Source organism: Pelodiscus sinensis, chromosome 8, assembly GCF_049634645.1.
Source record: "Pelodiscus sinensis isolate JC-2024 chromosome 8, ASM4963464v1, whole genome shotgun sequence".
Taxonomy (NCBI): domain Eukaryota; kingdom Metazoa; phylum Chordata; order Testudines; family Trionychidae; genus Pelodiscus; species Pelodiscus sinensis.
In genome coordinates this window covers 23,920,646-23,943,543 of record NC_134718.1, presented here as the reverse complement: position 1 = coordinate 23,943,543, position 22,898 = coordinate 23,920,646, and the positions used below count along the sequence as shown (strand labels likewise).

At 38.5% G+C, this 22,898-nt stretch overlaps 1 protein-coding gene across 5 annotated transcripts in view; it reads right to left on the bottom strand.

The window, feature by feature from the left end:
• ARID5B (AT-rich interaction domain 5B) overlaps nucleotides 1-22,898 on the bottom strand; it is a 168,546-nt gene that overhangs the window by 37,942 nt on the left and 107,706 nt on the right. For 4 of the 5 annotated variants that reach the window (XM_006129784.3, XM_075934882.1, XM_075934883.1 and 1 more), the window contains 3 exons: nucleotides 14,725-14,837; nucleotides 5,580-5,784; nucleotides 3,206-3,258 (listed from right to left, as the gene is read on the bottom strand). In XM_006129784.3, the coding sequence (XP_006129846.2) occupies nucleotides 3,206-3,258; nucleotides 5,580-5,784; nucleotides 14,725-14,837 (371 nt within the window). Of the gene's footprint in view, nucleotides 1-3,205; nucleotides 3,259-5,579; nucleotides 5,785-14,724; nucleotides 14,838-16,169; nucleotides 16,443-22,898 lie in introns of those variants that run through there. The other variant, XM_006129785.4, reaches the window with a different exon arrangement.

The following is a 22,898-nucleotide window of genomic DNA, read 5'->3' as shown; positions in this document are numbered from 1 at the left end:
TACATTCCAGGGTGATGCATGGTGTGTGAATTGGTCAGGAAAGGTGTGTAGGTGGGTGAAAGGGACACAACACTGCAACAATCTACACTCAGGGTTCTGAGCAGAGGACGAGGGTGTGGAGAGAGAAGAGGTGTGGTAGGAAATGCAGCTAACAGGAATGTTTAAGATAAAGCAGCGCTCCCCACTCCATACTCAGTTTAATTTATATCCAAACCATAGAAAAGTATCACTCTCACTGATCTGAAAAAGCGTTGGATTAAGCCCACTGGATTAAGATAAATCAAATTGCCAAATATCAAACTGGTGGAAAAATGATGTTCATTTTGTACATCTAGTTGCTAATGATCCTACTTTTGTGTTTACACCTTGGTTTTGACCAGCACACACTACCATTTAATTTACAGGTGAATAATCCCAATAAACCTACTCTTCTGGATGATGAGGAATCCCGCCCCCTTCCCGCCCATTTATTTGAAGACCTTTTTTAATGAAAAAGGAAAAGAAGTCTGAGAGTAGAATGTGCTGCTGCTAATTTACACTAAACGGTGATATACCTCCTCTTTCCCCTCAGACCCTCATTCCCCTTGACATTACAAACCATAATCCCACTGTTTTATCTGTCACCCAAGTTTACACTCTTGGGTTATGGCTCTATTGCCACTCTCTTGTGGAAAAACTAATGCAAATGAAGCTAAGTGCAGAATATCGCTGTGCTTCATTTGCATAATTAAAGAGGCTCTGTTTTTGCACAAGAGGCTTTTGCGCAAAAAGGAGTTGTCTACACGGCTCCTTTTTGCACAAAACCACGCTCTTGCACAAGAGCCTTTCTTCCTCATTTTTTTCAGGAAGAACGGTGCTTGCACAAGAGAGGTTTTTTGCACAAAAACGGAGTTTCATTAATTATGTGAATGAAGCACGGCAATATTCCACATTTAGCTTCATTTGCATTTATTTTTCTGCAAGAAGGGGCAGTGTAGACATAGCGTTGGTGTCCTAGTCAACTTCTTCCTTTCTCTACACACATTCAGAATTTCCACAAATTTGGACAGTCCACTTTCTTTAATATTCCTAAATTAATTCTTTCCTTTCTTATTCTAGTGCTAAAACCCAGGTTTAAGTCTGATATATCCACTGCAAGCTCCTCCACACTGACCTTCCCTGCTTCCATCCTCATTCTCTGCAAGTATATTCAAACCGGTTGCTTTGAAAATTATCTGCCTCCCTGAGCATTCTGAACATGTCACTCTCATATTCTTCATTGCTTTCTCTTATTCATTGTCTTGTCTGGATCAGGTTCAAGTTTTCAATGTGCTTACTTTCAGCACATTTTACAACTTGGTGCATGTATCCAAAGCTCGTAATTACTGTAGATGTAATATCTATGGAAGCTTTTGCGCATATATCTACTATATTTTGAAAGAGTCTTTCTGTCTGTCTGTTTAAGAATTCCTCCTAAACAGTAAGAGCTAGGACCACCAAATGTGGTACAAAGCTTCCTCTTATCATAACCTAAAGCAGGGTCAGGGTTTGGTTATGCCAGGAAAATGGGATGTGCCTGGAATGGGATTGCTTCTCATAACACCATACAGAAAAGAGACAGAATCACCAGGCAGGTGAAAGCGGCTAGTTGGGGGTGCCCCACCATCAACAACTGCTCCATCCCCAAGCCTCGCACCCTCTCCTCACACATTTTTAGGGAGGGCAGAAAAGGCTAAAGCTCCCCCTCCCCCAACAAAAGGCTGTTCCCCTTCATCAAGGAGCAAGGGGAAAGTACACAGTTTGTTTCATTCCTCACTCTGCCTGGGAGAGCAGAGAGCAGACAACCCTGGATCTGCCCCAGCAGGGGGACATGCTGTGCCCACTATGCCCTCCCCCAGCAGTGACCACTGGAGCTACAGCGGCTATGGAGAGGCGCTTCTCACCTGGCCTCAAGCTGTTGCAGTGAGAGGGGGCTGGGGTAGTCCTCTGATCCCGGGGCAGCCTGCATATGGGCCCCCCCCCATTCCCAGCCCAGCCCCGAGAAATGATTTAAATGAAGAAAAACAAAAATTACTTGAGTTAAGGACCTTAGTAACACCATATAAATCTCCCAGTATGTGTACATACATACACAGCCTCGCACATACACACATGAGAACATGTAGATTAACAAAAGGCAGCTAAATCATAAAAGCCAAATCAAACATCTTTATTGTGAATGCTAAATACTCAGTTTCACAAAATTTACACTAACCTCAGTATAGTCATGATATTAATTAATAGAACAATATGTTTATTGCATGGAAAAAATGGGTGGTTATTAGATTTTGGCTCAAATTAGTCTGAGTTTCTAGATTTTGTGTTTCTTGTCATTTCTTGACAGTATAGATACAGCCCAGATTACTTTGTAAACAAAGAAAAAATAATTTCCCCCATCCAACTGAAGCAGGAACTGCACAACTTAATCAGATCATTGTGTGCAAAGAAAATATTTCCAATGACGACATCTTCCTATGTCAATTGGCTTTTATTGCAGATGTCATCTCTACGTACGGCATTAATGCAGCTCTTTCTTCTCATTTCAAGATTTTAATCTGTTTGTTGCTCTAATATTTTATTAGCTCAAAATACATGCTCTAAAATCCACGGCCATCAAATTTTCCTGTGAGCTAAAAATAAACTGCTCTTGTCAGATATGGTTAGCTGATAAAAAGTGTCAGAGACTTTTCTGAATTACTTTGATAACTTCCTGTTTATGTGGTACTGACCCTTGTCTAATAAAGGCCTTCTACACTAGCAAAAAGGAGAAGATACTGCAACATACTATCCCTTAATGGCAATACTGATTACTTCTGAAAGCCCTTAATACATTTCCCATATTAGACATGAACAGATGTCAGAGATGTTGCCAAGTGAAATTTCTTTTATGCAATCTTGGCTTGTTGTACAATAATAGCCCTTTCTCAACATGGGAAAATATTACAGACCCAACTAATTTCCTTGACAGGGAAGAGTTACATATGTTTTCCACTTGTAGTTTTTACGACAAGTTTACAATTTTGCCAAACCTGGAACTAATTGGGACCATTTCCAAAAATGGCCCAATAAACCCACAATGTGTACAGCTATTCTAAAATGCAGTAAATGATTGTTTGCGTTTTCATTTTTTCTAACTGGGGAAAGTTTGATTGCACAATTATTCCATTTAAGTTACTTAAACACTTACTGTTTCATATCCTCCCAGTTTTTGAGCAGCTTGAAACATAGTCCAAAGGTTAACTGTTAGAGGGACAATAAGTATTTAGATAAGCATTCCATTAACCAACATATTTCAAAGAAATGTCAATTAAACTATTATTTTAAAGAAAAATAGTAAAAAGTTCACAAACCCTGAAAAAGCCCTTGGAAAACAATTTACAAAAGGTATTTGCATAATTTGAAGAGCAAGTGTCACTCCTTACTATATTTTTTAAAAATAACATGTGAAGGAGCACATTTAGTTATGTCTATAGGAGTAAAGATACATTTAGACAGAATTAGAGAGTTTGTTCTTCTTTTTTGTTAAGAAACACAGTATAATAGCTGCTTTTTCATGGTCCCATAATTTTGACAGTAAAATCTACCACAAAGACTATTTTTTAAACAGTTTTATTTAACAGTAAGGGATGCAGCCATGTGCTATAGAGCAGCCATTCATTAAACAACCATCTCTGCTCAAATAAGAACCTCCATAATCAATAAACCATAGGCTGTTTGAAAATGCAGTAATGAAGGTGGAATACACAGGCATTGTTTTTGTCCTAGTAAATATGGTGTCAGTGGTAGTGGTGAGAGGGGACAACACCTTTCACAAGGCATAGCAAGAGCCACTCTTCTTTGCACTCCCTACTGAATAATGCCTCCTTGCACATGACTGCCTGCCACCCATCTCATACTCCACAGCTGGACAAGGTCTTACTGTGACACATTAGCCATATTTCACTTATTTGTGTGTTTATTTAATTGATTGGAGGGTAACTGATGGCAACTCCATATTAAAGATCCACATGGGAGTTCAGCAACACTTGGTGATTCCCAGTGATATCGATATAAATATCTAAAGCCAGAGTCAGCAATAATGCAGCAGATCAAAAGAGGACAGAATTTGTTCACCCACAAGGGAATTCTCTGTTGTAGTGTATGTATTGGATGTCTCCTCTAATCTATTTATATTGGCAATATTTACACATACTATCTCAGACAAATATAGAGTCTAATCCTACAAACACTTACACCCATGAATAAATTTACTCACAGGAGTAATTTAATCATGTGCTTAAGCACTGGCAGGACTAGGCTCAAGCAATCACACATAGTTCCATTAAATATTATTGTGTGATCCTATCACAGACTTGGGTATTTTAGAAATAATGGCCTTTCACATCATTCGAACCTACAGTATCCCCTGGTTTGGAAAGAGTGGATAACATGAAAATAAAATGAAAATAAAAAAAGCATTCTTCCACACAAAATGCTTGGAAAGTCTCACTGAACAAACTCTGTACTATTTCAAAGCTATCAAGAGCTTTGCTTAGGCCTTGATTTAATCTGAATCAATGCATAATGCAACAAAGCTGTTCATAGTACATTAATTTTACTTCTATTTCAAGCAGCCAAAACATTGTAATCACTCAGAGTTATATAAGTTTATAATGGCTGCTAGAGGTCTGCTGCAATCAGTGCCAATTGCTATTAAGTATGTAAATTGTTATGTAAAACATACAGGTTTGACATTCTTCATCAAAATAACACATGGCTTTAATCTTGGGAGATAAGTTTGAGTAAATAATATTTAAAACCATGGATTTCTCCTTTTAGATAATTTAACCATTCAACCTATAGGCAATATGTATCATGTATATATAATGTGTGTATGTATAGTATATTTTATACACATGCACAAATGCAGAGATACAGCTTTTGTTGTAAACTCTTAAACACTCCTACTTACTATGCAATATTTATGAAGAATTTAGTTGCAACTGTATCTCCTCCACCTACAATTGCTTTACAAATTGTGTCACTAAAAACTGTACATGCCAAACCAATTCTAAACATTGTATTTTGTATTAAACAGATACAGTCTATTTTTATAGTCTCTGAAGTCAGTAATTTATTGCCTATAAACAAATTTTTAGGCTTAAAATGCGATCCCTTTTGTGCCTTTCTTGACCCCCTTTAAATGTCTCTCTTTAATATCTGTCTTTTCATAAAGAACATCTGGGCACAATAAACGTACGTCACGTTATTAACTCAGAAGAAAGGCATTACAGACACTGGAGATTTACAAAACAGAAAACTAGAGAGTTTTCAGCATGCCTATTTCTAGTCATAATCAGTGGATTTAAACCTATAAATATCCTGCAGCAACTGCCCCAGAAGGAAGAGATGCAAATCTAGAAGTTAGAGACAGTAAAATGTCTGGACTGGAAACTGTGTAAACATAAACATAGTCACAAAACCAAAAAGGGTTTCAAATAGTCTCAGTGTGTGAATGTTTTCTACAAAGAAGCCAAACAGCTCTAAAATGTCAACAAAAAATGATAAAAAATTATACTTACTTTGCTTAAAACCTAAATAGGGTATTCGCTCAATGGGTGTTCTCCTTTCTTTCATGTATTTATAAAGAGCCACAAGGAAAGCTTGCTCATCGGCTCGGCACTCTTCACCTACAGCAACCTTTGATTTTTCTTCACTTGAGACTTTCTTACAGTAGCTGTTGTTACTTTTGAGTTTGGGCAAAGCTGACTTTGCTTCACATTTTACCTGGAAAATGAAGGGATGTCATATCAGATCTGGGTAACTGTCTGACCTTTAATTTTCATTGAAGAGATTAACAAACTGCTCCCACATCCTCATCTAACAAGTGTGCTCTTTAATACGAAGGCCAAACCACACTATTGAGTTGGGGGGGGGGGGGTGAGGGAGGGACGGAGAAACTAATTATAGACCTGTTGTCTTGCTGTGAATTTTAGTCACAACACTTTCAAATGGCTACACATTTCACATAGTTTTAGCCTAAATGCAATGTTCTCCAGGTCTGTATTCATATTACTGTGCATCACTGTTTTACAGAAAGCCCCCAGACCTCACACACAATCAAACAGCAGCAAGACGAATAGCCACCCTCCACTCGGTTAGGGCTTGATGTGCGATAGTGAGCATGTTCAACTCTCACTGAATTCACTGGGTGGTACGAGTTCTCATTACTGCACAGGAATGCCCACTGCCTGGTAGCAGCATGTTCATAAAGGCCTCAACTTGTTTTCTGGCCCACTAAAATGTAGGCCAAATCCCACAGGTCAAAAATCCCATTCATGGCATTGTCTGTTCAGTATGGTTTTGGACCTAAGTCAATAGAGCTTAAGAATATGCTCAAAATTAAGTACATTGCTGAATCAGGAGACCATTTAATGTGCGCCATTTTCTCATGGGTGGTAGATGAAGGTAGGGCTGGGAGAGCCAAAAGACTCCGGCCCTGCCCCTTTTGCTGAAGCCCTGTCCCTTACCAGCCCCCCAACCACAGGGAGGGAGGGGATCTGGTGGGTGTGCACTCTCCCCAGCCCTGGAGCAGTGGGGGAGGGAGGAGGATGTGTGGCATGGCCCAAGCCCTTGAGCAATGAGAGGGCAGGTGCTGTAGGCAGCAACACTCTTCTCTCCCAGAATGCCTAGCGCAGGCATTCTGTGGGCGGGGTCAGACCTGGCTGTTTGTGAAGGCAAAGCCCATGCATTTTCTCCCTTTTCCCATGTATATAATCAGTAGCCTCTAGACACACGATTCCCCAAACTGTCTATTTTCTTGCTGACACAGCCAACAATTCTCATAGGTGTGTAGCTGTGTTAGTTTGGATCTGCAAAAACAATGAGGAGCCCTATGGCACCTTAAAGACTAACAGATTTATTAGGGCATTTTTTGACATTTAGATTCACAAAAGCTTATGCCTAAATAAATCTGTTAGTCTTTAAGGTGCCACAGGACTCCTCATATATATTTTTTTACAGCCAATGATATTAGTGTGCCAATAAGGGAGTAAATAATATGAAACCATGTTAATTCACCAGTACTGGAAACAAGAAAAACAAAAGAAAGAAGTATACTAATCCTGCTGTCCTTATACACATATGATGTTGCAGCCAATAAAGTAAATTTCAGTCCTCTAATAGTTTTGTATCTAAATAACAAAGAGTACAATGAACAGTCAAAACTATTTTTGGAAGTTAGCCAACCAAGTTATTTTATAATGTGTGATCAATACTTGTCCACTAAATACTGTCAGTAAAAAATATTCTGCTAGATGGGCTGAAGATGGTTACATGATTTATTTTGTAAGCAAACTGATCCTTCTACACAGGCACGCATTGCAAGAGACTTTCTGATGTTTCCATAACCCAGGTAGAACCTTTTTTTCTGTAAACAGAAAGGGATAAAGAATACTATAAACAAATTATTTCATTTCCATGCCGAGCGGGAGCAGCATGGACTAGTAGCACAAACATTGAATGAGAGTCTGGAATCCTGGGATTGTAATGATAGACTGGCATTTATTTACTCTGGTGCTGTAAACTGCCAGGACTAAGTTATTTGATCTTATTTTGACTCAGTTTCTCCACCTGTAAAATAGGAACTTCTCTATGTTTTGGGAGTAAATGCCTTGAAGCTGAAGCATGTTAGGTAAGTGCCATGAAGAAACAGAAATAAATTAGAAAAGAGCCAAATTATCACGTTTTCTTTATATCAAATGAAATTATCTTACATACCCTTCTGCATGTTGCTAGCATTTCTAAAACAGCACAGGCAGGTCTCTTTTAGAAAGCCTTAGAGAGAATAACACAGAGCAGGATGTTTCCCTCTTACGTGGGCCAAGGATGGCAAACCTGAAGGAGTGTGGTGGTAGTTTCTTGAGGAAACCTCTCTATCCAAACCCTAGGGAAGAGCCTTTTAGAGCCTTACTCCTCCACAAGAAAGAATCATTAGGATTAAAAAATGGGGTTGAGAATTTTTAGATTTATTTATTTATCCATCCATTCAGGTGCTTTCCTGATATCTCTCAATAGTCTTTGATCTGACGTTAGGAAGAAAACATCCTGCAATAAATATATTGTCTTTTGCCTTTTAGTCACAGTACTGTTTTTGAGGAGACTTCTGTAAAGAACAAGGTCTCATTGAAACCCAGTGAAGCTAATAGAAGTCTTTCCATTGACTCAATGGGCTTTAGATCAAGCCCTCCTTTTTTCAGTCAGTAACTAATCCCTTGGAGCTTTTTTTACCCTGCTGACCTGAACAAATATTTAAAGGCATTTTAGTGCTATACAGAGTGCTAAATTATTCCGTATGATAATTTCAATAATTTCTAGGGTTTTAAATTGAGCCATAAATTTGTTGAAGGACAAAACTTGGAATAAACATTTTTCACCTGGGAGCATTTTTCATTTTCAGAACACACTTGAGAGAAAAAAGTCCATCTGCCCATTTTCAATGTTTTACTTTAAAATAGGCTGTTACAAACAAAGCAATGATGGCTTAAACAAAAATTATAAATCAGAAGCAGACTGATTCACACAAAAGCAAATTAATGGTAAGGAAGGTTATTTTCTAGGGGTACATTTACACTGCAGAGCTATTTTGGGATACCGGAAATATCCCAAAATAGCTATTCCGCGTCTATTGAAGCAGCTTGTTATTTCAAAATAGATTTTGAAATAATGAGCAGCTTATTCCAAGGTTCTAGTAACTCTTTTTCCATGAGGTTTAAGGGGAATTTCGGAATAGTGTGTTATTTCAAAATTTGGTGCTGTGTAGAAATAAAATTGAAATATAATTGAAATAAGCTACATAATTTGCATAGCACAAATTGCATAGCTTATTTCAAGCTAAGGGTGTTGTGTAGACACACCTTTGGAGACATAATGGAATAAAAAAAGGAAGAAAAAAGAAATTGAAAGTGGGGAATCCATGTAATACACAGCTCCCTATACCTCAATATACAGAACAGGGAAGTCAAAGTGTCTGCAGAACTCAAAAAAACCAAAAATGTCTAGGAAGGGCACATAAGCAGTCTCAGATTTGTTGACCCCCTTGAGAAAGCCTGCAGAGTTCCACGTACAATTTCGCCACCATGTGACAAGCATTATGAACAAATGATCACTGAATAATTTGGTGTCGCAGTGCCAAATTCTGTTCTTGATTAAACTGGTAAATTCAGCATAATCCCACTAGAGTCAATGCAGTTACTCCATGTTTACACTGTCACAACCGAAATCAGACACTGACCCCAAAATTCTCATCTCTCTAAACCAGTGTTTCTCAACCAATGGTACGAGTACTCTTGGGGTACTTGAGAAAAGTCTGGGGAGTATGTCAACACAACTGAAATTTGGAGAAAACTGAATTTTTGTTTTAAGTTTTACAGCACTTTATTATTTTATACATTGTTTAAACAAATGTGTTGCAATGGTAGAAAAAATTTTGTGTGTCTGAAAACTGTAGGTACTGGGGGTACTTATAATTGTTTTTAAAGGGGTACTTTATAAAAAAAGATTGAGAAACACTACTCTAAACCACTGGTTTTTAACCTGTAGTCCATGGACGCTTGGGGGTCTGCATACCATGACTAAGATTTCCAAAGGGGTCTGGATCTCTGTTCAAAATTTTTTAGGGCATCTGAAAACCTGTGCTTTAAACACAGTCTTTGATCCAGTTTAGTAAGTTTTTGTGAAGTATTGGCTACTTTTTAAAAACTTCCCAGAAGGCAAGATGCATAAAGACAACAAACATGGAGGGGTACCCCTACTTTCCCCCATTCTCTGCAGCATTCTGCTTGGCTAGCTTTATTAAATCTGTTATAAAATCAAAGTTCTAAATTTCTTTTGTAGGAGTTATCCTTTCATTATAGACACCCTTGACAGTACTGACAAATCACTTTCTAAAACAGGTGTGGGAAACCTCAGGCTCACATGAAGCCCCCAGCATGCCTTTATCGAGTCTCCAATGCTGGCACTTCAGACCCCCATCTACCGGAGCACACAAAATCTTCTAGGCTGGGTCCCCTACCTGTGAGGGGATGTGTGACCACATCCGTGAGGGATTGAGGGATTTTGTGTGTTTGTGGGGAGCGGGGGGAGTTGGGGTTTTTTTGCTTCTCACTTGTGTGCAGCCCCCAACTGATTTTTCTGTGGGTCAGCGGCCCTGGGCCAGAAAAAGTTCTAAAAAATCTGAACCACTTTCTAATACACATTTCTACAGGTGAGGCAAGGTAGAACCCACATGCACACTTACTTTGATGAATCCCCTTTACTATGTCTCAGACCAGACTCCTTCACCTGGATCCAGTAAACTTTCAGATACTATCCAGATCACTGGGAAAGTTATCCCAACCCTGTTGAGCCCACTAAAAGTAGCTCATTTGCATGATTGATAATGGTTGGTCCTGGGAAAATCATTTTGTTGCCGAGCGTATTCAGAAAACTCGAAAATCCTTTCCTGCTCTTTTAATCGTATAGCAAAAACTGAGATTTTCAATTGAGTTTGGGTGCCTAATTCCCACAGGCCTCTTTTTAAAAAAATCCTAATCCAAAATGAAATTTGATTCCCCTGCTCCAAAATAACAGTTCATTGCCAACAACACAAGGTTGAGGATAGAGTCAGTGAATATAAAGAACGGGGTGTTTTTTTCTGTGATGACCCTGGAAAATGTTTATCCATTTCTTTGTTCTAGCACTGGCTGTGTCACCCATGGCAAGGGACAGAAGACCCTCCAATTATGGACAATGGGGATAACATTAATGGAAAATAAAAACACCTTACAGTCATTTTATTCTGCCAGAGGTCATGTAATATGCACCTCGCAGCTCCCTCCAGAACCAGATTAAATTCTTTTAATTAGATAATGTTGGGGATCTAAGAATAACTTTCCAGGTCTGATAGCATGCCAGACCACCTGTGGCTTTAGGAAGAGCATGTGTTGGTAATTTAAAACTTATTTTCCACCCCTTGTCACAAAAATGAAGTGAGAATTCAATTTCAGTATTTGCATTAGGGGATGCTGTAATGAGTACATTTACTTGGGGAACAATTTCCATGTTTAACAAATTAATCCTTCCACCTCCTAGAACTGGCAGATCAGACCATTTTAACAAATCTTATAACCCATTTTTACAGACACTGAATGGGAACTTCTATGGTGGCACAATGCCAAGAGAACATGCTGGTTTAGTTTCAGATGTGGTTAGATTTGCACTGTACTCAAAAGTTGTGGAAATCTCTCCAGTAAGACTGACATATGAAATGTTAAAGCCTGAGAATACCTGGGAGAGCATAAACCACTGCTGATAAAAGAGAGGGTTTGAGATTTCATCCCACCTGTGAAGAAATCCTGGTTCCACTGAAGTTAACAGCAAACTTCAGTGAGGTCAGGATTTTCAATCCAAGGAAACTCCTAGTTGGTATAAGACGGACACAAAGGCCAGCACAAAGATCAAATGCCAGAGCAGGCTTATTGCCTTATGGAGGTAGTGGTTCCCAAAGTAGAACTCTCAAACACTGGAATAGAGCTATAATTCAGTTTTTAAAAGGCTGCATGACCTGGAATGTATTCAGCACTACCGAAACCAAATCAAATGCCTTTATGTGTGTCAAGTAACAAGAAAAGTCCACACGCTTGTTTGCTCATAGTTTAGATAAACAAGCTTAATGAAAACTAAACCCAGAATGGTTTTAAAAGCTTTTTAATCACTCAGTGACAGCTCAGAATATGAAGTTTAGCAAGTGGTTATTGCTACGTGGTCAGAGATGGTCCTTTACAGATGAAGGAATCAAAACCAAAATGTTCAGAATCCCGGCACTTTTCCCATTTGCTTCACCCGTGGGGCTCCAGTAATGAAAATGTTGACAGGCCACACTGCCTCCATCAGCAAAAGATGTCTTGACTAAGAGACTTTCCAGTGGCTAATAACAGCTGTCAACAATGGGACGTCCTGTATCAGTGCAGAAAACTGTGCAACTGATAGTTACAGGTGAGAGTAGATGAGACAAAACCATCCCCAAAATCATTACTAAACACAGTCTTGTGACTGACACTGAAAGTGGTTTTGTGCCATCCACACTGTCAGTTAAATCATTTTCAACACTGGTTTAGGTGGACTCTTTGGCAGCTATTGTTGGATATTTACCAATTTCCTAGGACAGAAAAGGGAAAAATCTTAAGGGGCAACCTAGCCTGGATCCAAATCTGACATCTGTGTTACCCAAGCATCCAACAATAACGGTGAGAAACTGGGATGGCTGCAACCCTCGCCACAAAGAAGACCCAAAGCATTAGGCCAAGACTCAGCTTGAAGTGCAATGATCCTGTGTTGGAGTTATCTTCATTTGTTGGTAACTCACCCAGGGTACATCTGCACTGCACACTTATTTTGAAATAAACGATTTCGGAAGAAATACTCCAAAATAGCTTATTTCGAAATAGCATGTCTACACAACAGGGAAGCCTCAAAATTAGTCCGAGGCAGGCTCCCCTAATGTGGATGTGCTACTTCAATTTAGAGCCCCAGGAGGCCCTAGGGAGTATTTACTTTGAATGGCCTGGGGGGGAGCTATTTCGAAATAGCAGCAGTGGAGCATCTACACTACTGCTATTCCAAAATAGCTATTTCGTAATAGGTGTTATTCCTCATGGAAAGAAATTTACAGAAGTCGGAATAAACCATCTGTTATTTCAATTTTTTTTGAAATAATGGAATTGCTTTGTAGACACTCGCATTGTTATTTCGGAAAATTATTCTGAAATAATGCTGCTGTGTAGACGAACCCCCAGTGTTGAATAAAATATACACTCAGTCCTGCAACGCATATTTATATGAAGAGTCCCAGTGAAGTCAGTGAGACTACACGCATGTGTAAGAACTTCAACATACTGCCTTAAATTATTAACACTTTTATTATTTATAATGAAATTAAATTGGCTAGGATAATGAAAGTTGCTAATGTCCGCACAGTAATAAGTGCAGTATGGCTAGAAAAAAAGGTAGATATTTCCTCTTATTTGAAACATTCTTATATGTGATGAGTAAAAGTGTCCACATTTATGTAGCTATAATACAGATAATCAGATAAGGTGTGTTTTAATAAATTGTCTAGGTAGACATTGTATGCAATGTAGACCATAATTACCAGTATGGTGTTTCCTTGTCTTGTGCTCAGAAAATGTGTCATGTGCTTTGGAGGAAGAGATTTGCTGTAACAGCAAATCCTGGGGAATTTATCCGAAATGGGATGTTTGCCCTGCAGGCTTTGCAAATTTGTATATATCTACAGCTAGAACGTTCCGACAAAGTCTATCATATTTCTCTAAGTATCCTGAAAGTCAAAACATCAGGATTCAGTTCCTTTTAGCTGATGTCTGGGCAAAACAGGGCACACAAAGGGACTAATGACGACTTAAGAACAGAATCTCATCATTAACTTTGGATTTCTTTGCTGCCATCAATTTATACTGTGATTTTACCAAAACTGAAAACTGGAGACTAAGAGATGGTATTTAATATACCCTTGTATAAGTAACAGAGAATATAGCCTTGTCACTTAACCTTTTTAACCCTGTAATCTCCCCAGGACAGGAAGCATGTAAAACAAAAAAGAACTTGGACAGCTCGGTAGAGGTTTTCACTGTATTTCCCAAAGAGATATTCATGCCTTTCAGATGCACATCCACAGAATTTGCTAAAATATAAAACTCAAGGAGTTGGCATGGAAATTAAATCTATGCACCATTACATCGTCAATATCACAATGACGGAATTCATACTGCAATAGGTAACAAACAGCCTGTTGGCAGGTCCGTCTCTAACCTTCAGTCTTTCCATCTTACAGCTTTCCCCTGATAATTTGCTCTCAAATTTAACTTACCATAAAGGTCTTGAAGAAGGCTGTAGAGTGAATTATTATTTTGAAAGAGAAACCAAACTCATATTTAACTCCCCCCCCCCAATATAAAGTAAATGAATCTACAGAAATTTTTTTAAAATAATTGTAGCAGATGAACTGAAATCCACAAAAGCCTAAGTGGCAAGTATAAAATGACAGACAGACAATACAACTTTCACTCACAATGTGTAGCTATATACCCCAGCCCATATAGTACACTATGTAAGAATATATACAATTCAGAACCCTGGAATGTCTAGGCACAAGAGCATGTGTTAAAGATCCAGTCCAGACTTTAAGCTTACATTCTGAATTTCCTTCCTTTTAAGTCAGAACTTTAACATTCCTCCTCTAATGTACTTTTTCTTGCTTGTTGGAAACCATCATTTAGAGGCTGCTCTAATTTCAGAGTCTATCTTCAAATTGTATATTTAGAATTACATTGGAATGGCTCTACTGGTTTATTTTTAATATGAAGATACTGAGACAAACTATGTTTGTATATCACAGAATGTGAAAACTAACACTAGATGCCATAAAAGCATAATCACTGCCCTTTTCCTAGCAAGCCCACAGCCTTAGGTTTTGAGTGATTAGGTTCCAGGTGATTATTGCTGTTAGTAACGTCTACAGTCGAGGCAGCCTAATATAAAAAATACAACTCCTTGAAAAAAATCTGCACTTATTTAAAAGAAAAAGTTATACTCTAAATTTGACAAACAAAAGGAGGACTGTATCTTTTAAAAAAAAAAGGGTATTTAAGAGAATACTACTAAATTATTTACCTTGGCGACAGCTTTGTTTTCAGAATTATTGTTGGAATCTTTTAGACCATTTATTGAATCTCTTCTCTGTGGGCATGGCTTCTTTTTGCGGGGTCTGCCTTTAAGATTTGGTGCTGAAAATTAATTGAGAACAATTTGAGGTTAATAAATCATTCCAACAAAATCAGTCACAGAAATGTACACATCTGTCTACTGAAAAGGTTTATTATGATGTTCTCATCCTGTATGGGTTACAATTTAATATACTATACATTTCTATATCACATCTCCCAATGTGTATCTCATATTTAACATATCTAATTAATATAGTCAACATTTTTACTCCAAAAAACACTGACAGAAGCACAAGTATTTCTGCATCATATCAAAAGACCAAAACAGAACATTGACGCAAAACTTCGCATTAATCAGCATGATGCATTTATTTTGTCTGAAGTGTAAATATTAAGAGAAGTTTTAAATTTTTGAAAATATTGGTCCTTCAGAAGAGATTTGAAGTGTTAAAATTCCCAACACATGTAAGAAGTTTTAGTACAAAAGGTTATTCCTTCAAAGTTCTTTCTTTAAGAAAAAACCCAAACTACTTCCAGAAGTACAAAAATATTAACATAATTGATTTGTTTCATAATACATAACTGTTAGCTACAATACATCAAAATGAAAATGAATGACTTCCACTTTTATCCTGTACTTAAGATGTTTTAGTAAGAAAGCTATGAAATACCATAGTGAAAAAAGCCTGGATATTCTGAGCTATCTTTAGAAATCTAGTATATAGGTCATATAAGAGAAAAAAAAATCAAACTTCTCTTTCAATTGTTATAGCACAAGACCACTTATAACATGTATAGGGAAATAAAAGGCAACACAGATGATTTGTTCAATATGAAAAATGTCCTGCATGTAATACTTTCAAATTTAAATCAGTCTCGGTCACTAAACTATTCCAGGAACATTAAAAATGATAAATAATCATTAACTAATGACTATACTAGAGAAGATAATTTGCTGTAAACGTTTAATTTCTAGGTAACCATTGTTTTCATTACTTCAAAGGATGATTATAACAATGTCAGAAATCTAAACACCACAAATCTCTGGAGTGTCTTCTAATTGTTTCTAATCTTATATTTGTTGCACAGTAAGCCAGTGATTCCAGGACATATAACATTTTAATCAGTTTGCAAACAATAAATGGTGCTACTTTGATATTTCACTTTGAACAACCGTGTCATGTTTGGTCTGTTTAGAAAAAAGAGATAGCAATCCTAGGTTTAAAACAAGAAGTCCAAATAACATCCTTGTTTGTTTCAGCACTGACACACACTGTAAAAAACTCACTGAATCACATTCAGCTTATTGAAAAGTACCAAAGAAAGCAATGCTGAAATTGTCCTCTGAAGCTAACATGCAAAAATCAAAGAAAAAGATAAAGAAATTATTACCCATTCCAGTCGACAAACATCTGTCTGATTAATATCTGTACTCATGAATGCTACAGCATGTGGCTGCACACTACATCCCTGGAAGTCTCGACTTGGTGTGGACGTCAGTCTTACACAAAATGAGCACTAAGAGTATTTGCTCTGTGCTTACAAATTCCCTCCCCCCAGCTGCTCCATTACTCATATAAACATTGATGAGTGACTAGCACAGAGTGTGGGATGAGCTTGCAGGACTTCAGCTTTTGCTGCCAGGCTGCCAGTTAGTGCATTACTATCTCATCTCACTTTATTTATAACTGTGGATGGTGTTTTCATCTTAATTGTTTTGATGATCCTCCTGCACATTGTTGGGACGTGATACTGAGTTCCACAAATCCTAAGCTACACGTAGCCTTAAGCCAACATGTTAATATCTTGTTTAAAAGACTCTATATAAAAAATGTTTCCTCGGATTTATAACAACTTGGCACAAGTACTAAAATGTTAATGACCATTGTAGAATTAATGGGCCAAATTCATCCGTGGCACAATTCTACTGAAGGAATTGAAATTACAGGGGTGCATTTTAGCCCAATATGCTTTTTACTTGAACAATTTTATTTCATTTATTTATTTATTTATAGAAAGAAACAACAGGACTAGTTTAAGACTTGCTGTCTTTCAAACACACTTTGCTCCCCTGAGTTGTGGCATTGAATTGTGTTTCATACTAAAAGCACTCCTAGTATTTTGTTAAAAGCTTTAAAAGAAAAAAAAATTGTTACTAGCATTTTAGGTATATTGAGCTTGAATATAAAACACAGTTTGAATTGGAGCATTAAATGGCAGGAATAAAACAAAACTATTATAAAATCAATGTTTTGTATAGTTTCAATTGCTCAGATGTTGCAGCAAAAAAATGGCTCTTTCGTGAATGCTCTAGAATTACCTCACAGATGACATACTAGATTTTTATATCAAATTCAAATCAGATTCACAGAAATAACAGAAAAACATCAATATAAATTAATGCTGACAATAGCCTTTCACTCTGATGGCTTAGGATAAGGCGCTTGCCTCTAATATTCACTCTATAAAGAAAATATTTGAAATCTTTCCATTCATACTTGAAACATATCCATTAACATTTGTTTTCAAACCCATTCCAGATACAGATATTGTTCTAAATCTGTTTACATCTCGACTATACCTATTTTGTGATCTTGAGCTATGATAATTGACTGGAACTAAGCGAATAATTGATAACAATTCATGTATTTGATTAATTTTGACTTTTTTTTACTTGTGGCATATTTATGAACAAACTGCTATTTCCTTGAATTTTTTATTCATAGTTATTTCTACTGCAGTTTTAAAAAAATACTTGGCAGTTTGAGTATGAACAGATTTCTAAGAGAACTGGATTTTCAAGTTGAGTTGATGGTTGTGACTGACCAGAAATTCACACCATTTTTTTCCTGTTCCCTGTCTGGATAAGAACTTTAGGCATGAATACTCATGTACACGTGTGAATGGAAAAATAAGTTTTTGGAACTATTCTTGTACATGGTTTTGAAATTCACTTCCTGCAAACCTTTGTGTCAGTGAGATCTGATAACTTGAGAGATCACAGAAAGTCAACATAGGAAAAGCATATAATAGTAAAACTTTGAAGCATTTATTTGTCATCATGCTAGTCAATATGAGCTCCCCGATGTCTAAAATTAATCTGGGAGACTTGAAATACTATCAGTTTAAATAAAAGCTACTTTTGCTGTAAATTTGACAGCATACTCCACTTTATCTACCTGGTTGTATGTTCGTTTCTCCTATAGCCAACTGAAAGGAGCAAATCCAGTCACTGAAATGTCATTGGAACCCTTTGCAGGGTGCAGCACATGCTCATCAGCATGGTGTAGTCTATCTTAAGGGTTAAAACAGGGATGGGCAATAATTTTTTGCCAGTGGTCACTTCAGAAATTTTTGAAGTGGCCCCGGGCCACTCCAGAAGGGGCGGGGCCTCAAGTGAAAGGGGTGGGGCCAGGATACTTCTCTGATTCCCCACCCAAAGACCATGATTGGTCTGGGAGTGGGGGAATGCCTTTGCTCCCTCCCCCCTAAAGTCCCCCCTGGGCACCCATGCCTCTGGCAGTGGGAGGAGACTTTGCACACTCCCCCTCCCTCAAGCCAATCAGATCTTGGAGGTGGAGAAGCGTGCAAAGCCTCCTCCTGCCCCACCAGGAGTGTGTGGCACTTCTAAGCACCATGCACTCCTTGCAGGGAGGGGGCAGGGTGGAGGAAACTTCATGCTCTCCTCCTGCCCCCAGGCCCTAATTGACCTGGGGGCAGGGAAACAGCAGGGTCTTCATGGGCCGGATCAACCTGGTTGGTGGGCTGAATCTGGCCCGCGGAGGCCCTTTTGCCCACTCCTGGGCTAAAAGGTGTTTGGAGCCCTTCCCCCTCAGAAAGTGCACACTGCAATGAGCACAGTACCTTGAAGCATGAACAACAGCCCCAATCACTAAGTTATGAGATTTTTCAATTCTGCACATTTGGAATCCAATTCAATCTTAAATTACAAATAAAATGTATTTCCTCGTGTCATTCGTGTCCCCAACAATCAGTTCCCACATCTAAACAATTCCGTAGCACTGAAGATCTGGGTTTCACAGATTCAGGCATGAAAACAACGGAAGTGCAGAAGTTCAGGATGGAGGTGCACTGGTGGAATTGTGTGGTGAAACCTACCGAGAGTCCCCTCACAATATGAAAGGTTTAAACCAGCTTTTGTAGGCCATGAATCAGCAAGGTACTTAAGCATATGTCTTCATTTATGCATGCAAATAGCTCCCCTAAAGTCAATGAGATTACTCATGTGCTTAAAAGTGGATCCTGCTCTTCTGGATTAAAGTTTATTTCAAGCTTAGTAGTTCATCAGAAGGATTGAATTTTCACTTACAAAATGTTTATATAACACATACACACACACACACAGAGGCAGATATTTTCAGTTAAAATTGTGACTCGGACAACAATCTAAAACAGAGAATGGAAAGTCTTCACCAGAGAATCCTACTTCACCTGCTGTGGATTGCTAGACATGTCAGGTGTGTCCAGGTAAAACACATGCAACTGTGCTGCAAACTGTAGCAGGCATGAACTAACATTCTATAGATTTCAGGGGTATGCTAATAAGCAATGGCAAAAGGCTTAACACATTATAACTATTACTTTCCCATGCATTTAATGATTTTGCTGGCCATTTTTGCTAAATTAAGAGAGATAAAGTGGACCTAATTCATCACTGACTTACACCATTTTGCAGCAGTGCGACTGCTTTTGCTGAATGGAGCAGCAGAACCTTGTTTCTTAAAATTTGATTTTCAATCTCACAACCCATCCATCCTTCCCATGTGGTCATGCAACAAAGTCATAATGCTGGCCAGAAGTCCAAAGCCATGGGATGCAGGATTATGACTCCACTGCAGAATCAAGCAAGAGGTGCAGATGAAGAAAGATCTAATTCATACCCAAATATCTGCAATAGTAAAGCAATAAAAGGGAAGTCTAACAAATTGCTGACAAAGTAAATGGTAAATGTACAGTATGAATGCTCTTGTTTTTCAGTTTACTACTTCCTGGTAGTGAAGTCCTGTGTTCTTGATTAGATGAAAGAGCAGGAAATTGAAATAGCATGAATATCAACAGTTACTCAAGACATGAAGATAACCATCCCTTAACAACTCTTCCCACACCAGAAAGCAGCTTAAAGCAACCTTAGCCGTAAATGCTCAGGAAAAAATTACCACCTGCTCAATGATTGGAACACTTTTTTCTTGATCACACACACAGATTGCAAGAGAGTGTTTCACACAAATTTGATATCAGAGGTCAGTGTTCCTGGAAAGATCATGGATATTTAACTCTTGTGACCATAAATTTGGCGACAAGCCAGGAAACAAAGACAACACTGATGCTGGGGTGGAAGAACAAAGAAATGCAGACTACTTATCTCCTTGCCATTGAAAGGAGAGGGAATGAACTCTAGGTCACATTCACCTCCACTGAGGCTAGATGGAGCTATCGGTGGCTCCTTCCCTCGGAGTTAATGGTAGGAAGGGAGATGGCTTTCACTTCCACCAGAGTTTCTAATGGGGTACGTCTAGACTACAGGGTTTTGTCGACAGAAGTTTTGTTGACAGATACTGTCGACAAAGCTTCTGTCGACAAAGAGCATCTACACTACATTCAGTTCTGTCAACAAAGCAAGGTGCTTTGTCGACATGGTAGTGTAGACGCAAAGGACAGTTTACATGCAATAACACCTTCTGTCGACAGAACTCTGTTGACAGAAGACGTTATGCCTCGTAAAATGAGGTTTACCAGCGTCGACAAAACTGCTGAGTTCTGTCAACGTTATGTCGACAGAACTCAGCGGTAGTGTAGACGCAGGTATAGTTTTGTTGACAAAAGTGGACTTTTGTCGACAAAACCCTGTAGTCTAGACACATCCATGGGGTCCTGCCAGCAGAGGCTCCTGAGGAGAAGCTCTCAATAGGCATATCCCCCACCTTCCAGAGCCAAACCCATCCACTTTTTGTGCTGCACTGGTCCACTATATGCAGGCAAGAACATCCACAATGATACACAGCAAAGCATAAGGTACCATTTCTTTCCCTACTGCCTAGTCAGCGGTGGGGGATGAGCATCCTTAGAATATTCTAGCCATCTGGCAAAAGAAACCAAGTTTAACTATCATTAGCCATGCTGAATTTTTTTTTAAATGTTCCCTTTGTGGTTATCCACAAACTTCTATAATGACACTCAAACAAAAGAAACCTTACCCAATCCAGCTCTTGGAAAGCTATGAGTATATGTTGCTGAAACCTTTTCCCACTGTTCAAAGGGTACACAGATACATGATTTAAAAAGAAAATCAGCAGCTAGTTAACAACTAACTAGCTCTTGGTATCTTGAAAATAAGAGTTAACCATTATGTCATTCTTGCTAGCTCACCTCCTTCCAGACTTGGGCTGAACATCATATAGCTTTAAAAATACATCACAACAAATGCCACAAGTGTTTTTATCACCTAGACTGCAACTGTTCCATATTATAAATGGCACAACAAAACAGGGGCAAATTATTTGCCGGTATAAACGGGCATAATTTCAATGACTTCAGTTTCAATGACCTGAAAAAATCTGGCCCTGGGTCCAGTGGGCCCAAAACTGCCTTTTAACAGAACTGCCACAGTCTCACATGGCAACATCAAAGCTCCAAAGTTCCTAGTACCATGAGTGAAATAGATGTGGCCTGGTGATTGGCCTCCTTCCACATCCTTCTGACGGTGCAATGTCTAAGGGGTCAATTAGTAGAAGAAAATATGGTGGAGCCTTCAAATGGCAAATTGTTCCACAGACTGTTGTCTGAACACAATCCTCTCTTTCCCACCCACTGTGCAGAAAAAGGAGACCTGGGGAGGCTGGGGCAGAGAAGTCGCTCTTAGCAGCATGTTCTCAGGAGACCTATATAAAATGTACAAATACAAAATAAGCCTTGAAAAATTGTTGGTGCCCGCCACACTCTTCTGAAAACATGAATGTACTATTGGCCACAAAAAGGTTGGGGACCACTGCTCTAGAGATGCAGTATGGTTATGAAGTACATTTATGTAATATTAAAATTCTAAGCCTTATACAAATCAGACAAGTACAAACCTAAGCTCCCAATCTTTTCTTTACTTAGATTGTGTCCACCTGATACTAAAGAGATCTCATAGCACTGTATGGGTACAGCCTTGCTGGAGTGTAGGTACAAAGGAACAGCAGCATGCCAGCCTGATGCAGTTTATAGGATAGTATTACAGTTGAAAAATATTTTTGGACATTGATTATTATCACAAGTCCAACTAGTTACATCCTCTTGATAATACTGATCTTTGGATTCATGAATTTGGACTGATAGAAAAGATATGTTGTTATAGGAAGGGTGAGAAAAAGTGGCTTTTGCCCAGTTGAGATCCAGTTACATTGGCATTGAGTCAAACTTGATGCTGCAGCCAAGAGTCTGTAATGAGAGTGGAATGTATTACCTCATTTGCCATACCTGGATCCCTTACGCATGTGAAGTCCAAAATAACCTTGGACTTTGCTGGCTGCTCAATAAACCATGTAAGTAAATAGTCCTGTAGTAATGTCTAAAACATGTACCCTTTCTTGATCACTCCACATTATTATTCTAGCAAACGTCTAAGCAATTGTAATGCCCATGATCAAAGTCCCAGACGTTTTCAGGGCTCTCTGATCTGCAGAACTATTTCCTGATATGACTTCTCATCCTAGCTTCTTGGTCGTAATGTTTCTCAGAAACACTTAAAAAGAACAAAAAAAGCCTATTGCCATTTCCTTAAATGAGGAATGTGCTGGGATAGCTGTTCTGCATTTCTGCTTCCAACTTGTCTTGCCATACTACTTCTTGCAGTTTCTTGAATTTGCATTCTGTTTTGTGGAATGAGTGGAGGAAGGTACTTTTGCCTACAGCAGAGATGATTAGCCATGCCAATACAGAAACAGAGTGACTTTGTCATAATATTGAGGGCCACAAGTTAAGTCTAGACCACCACTTTTTATCGGAAAAAGGTACGCAGATTGCACTCCACAATTTGTGTATATTTTTCCAATAGTTTTTTTGAGAAGAGGCTTTTCTGAAATTTGGCCCGTCTACACTGGGCCAAATTTTGGAAAACCC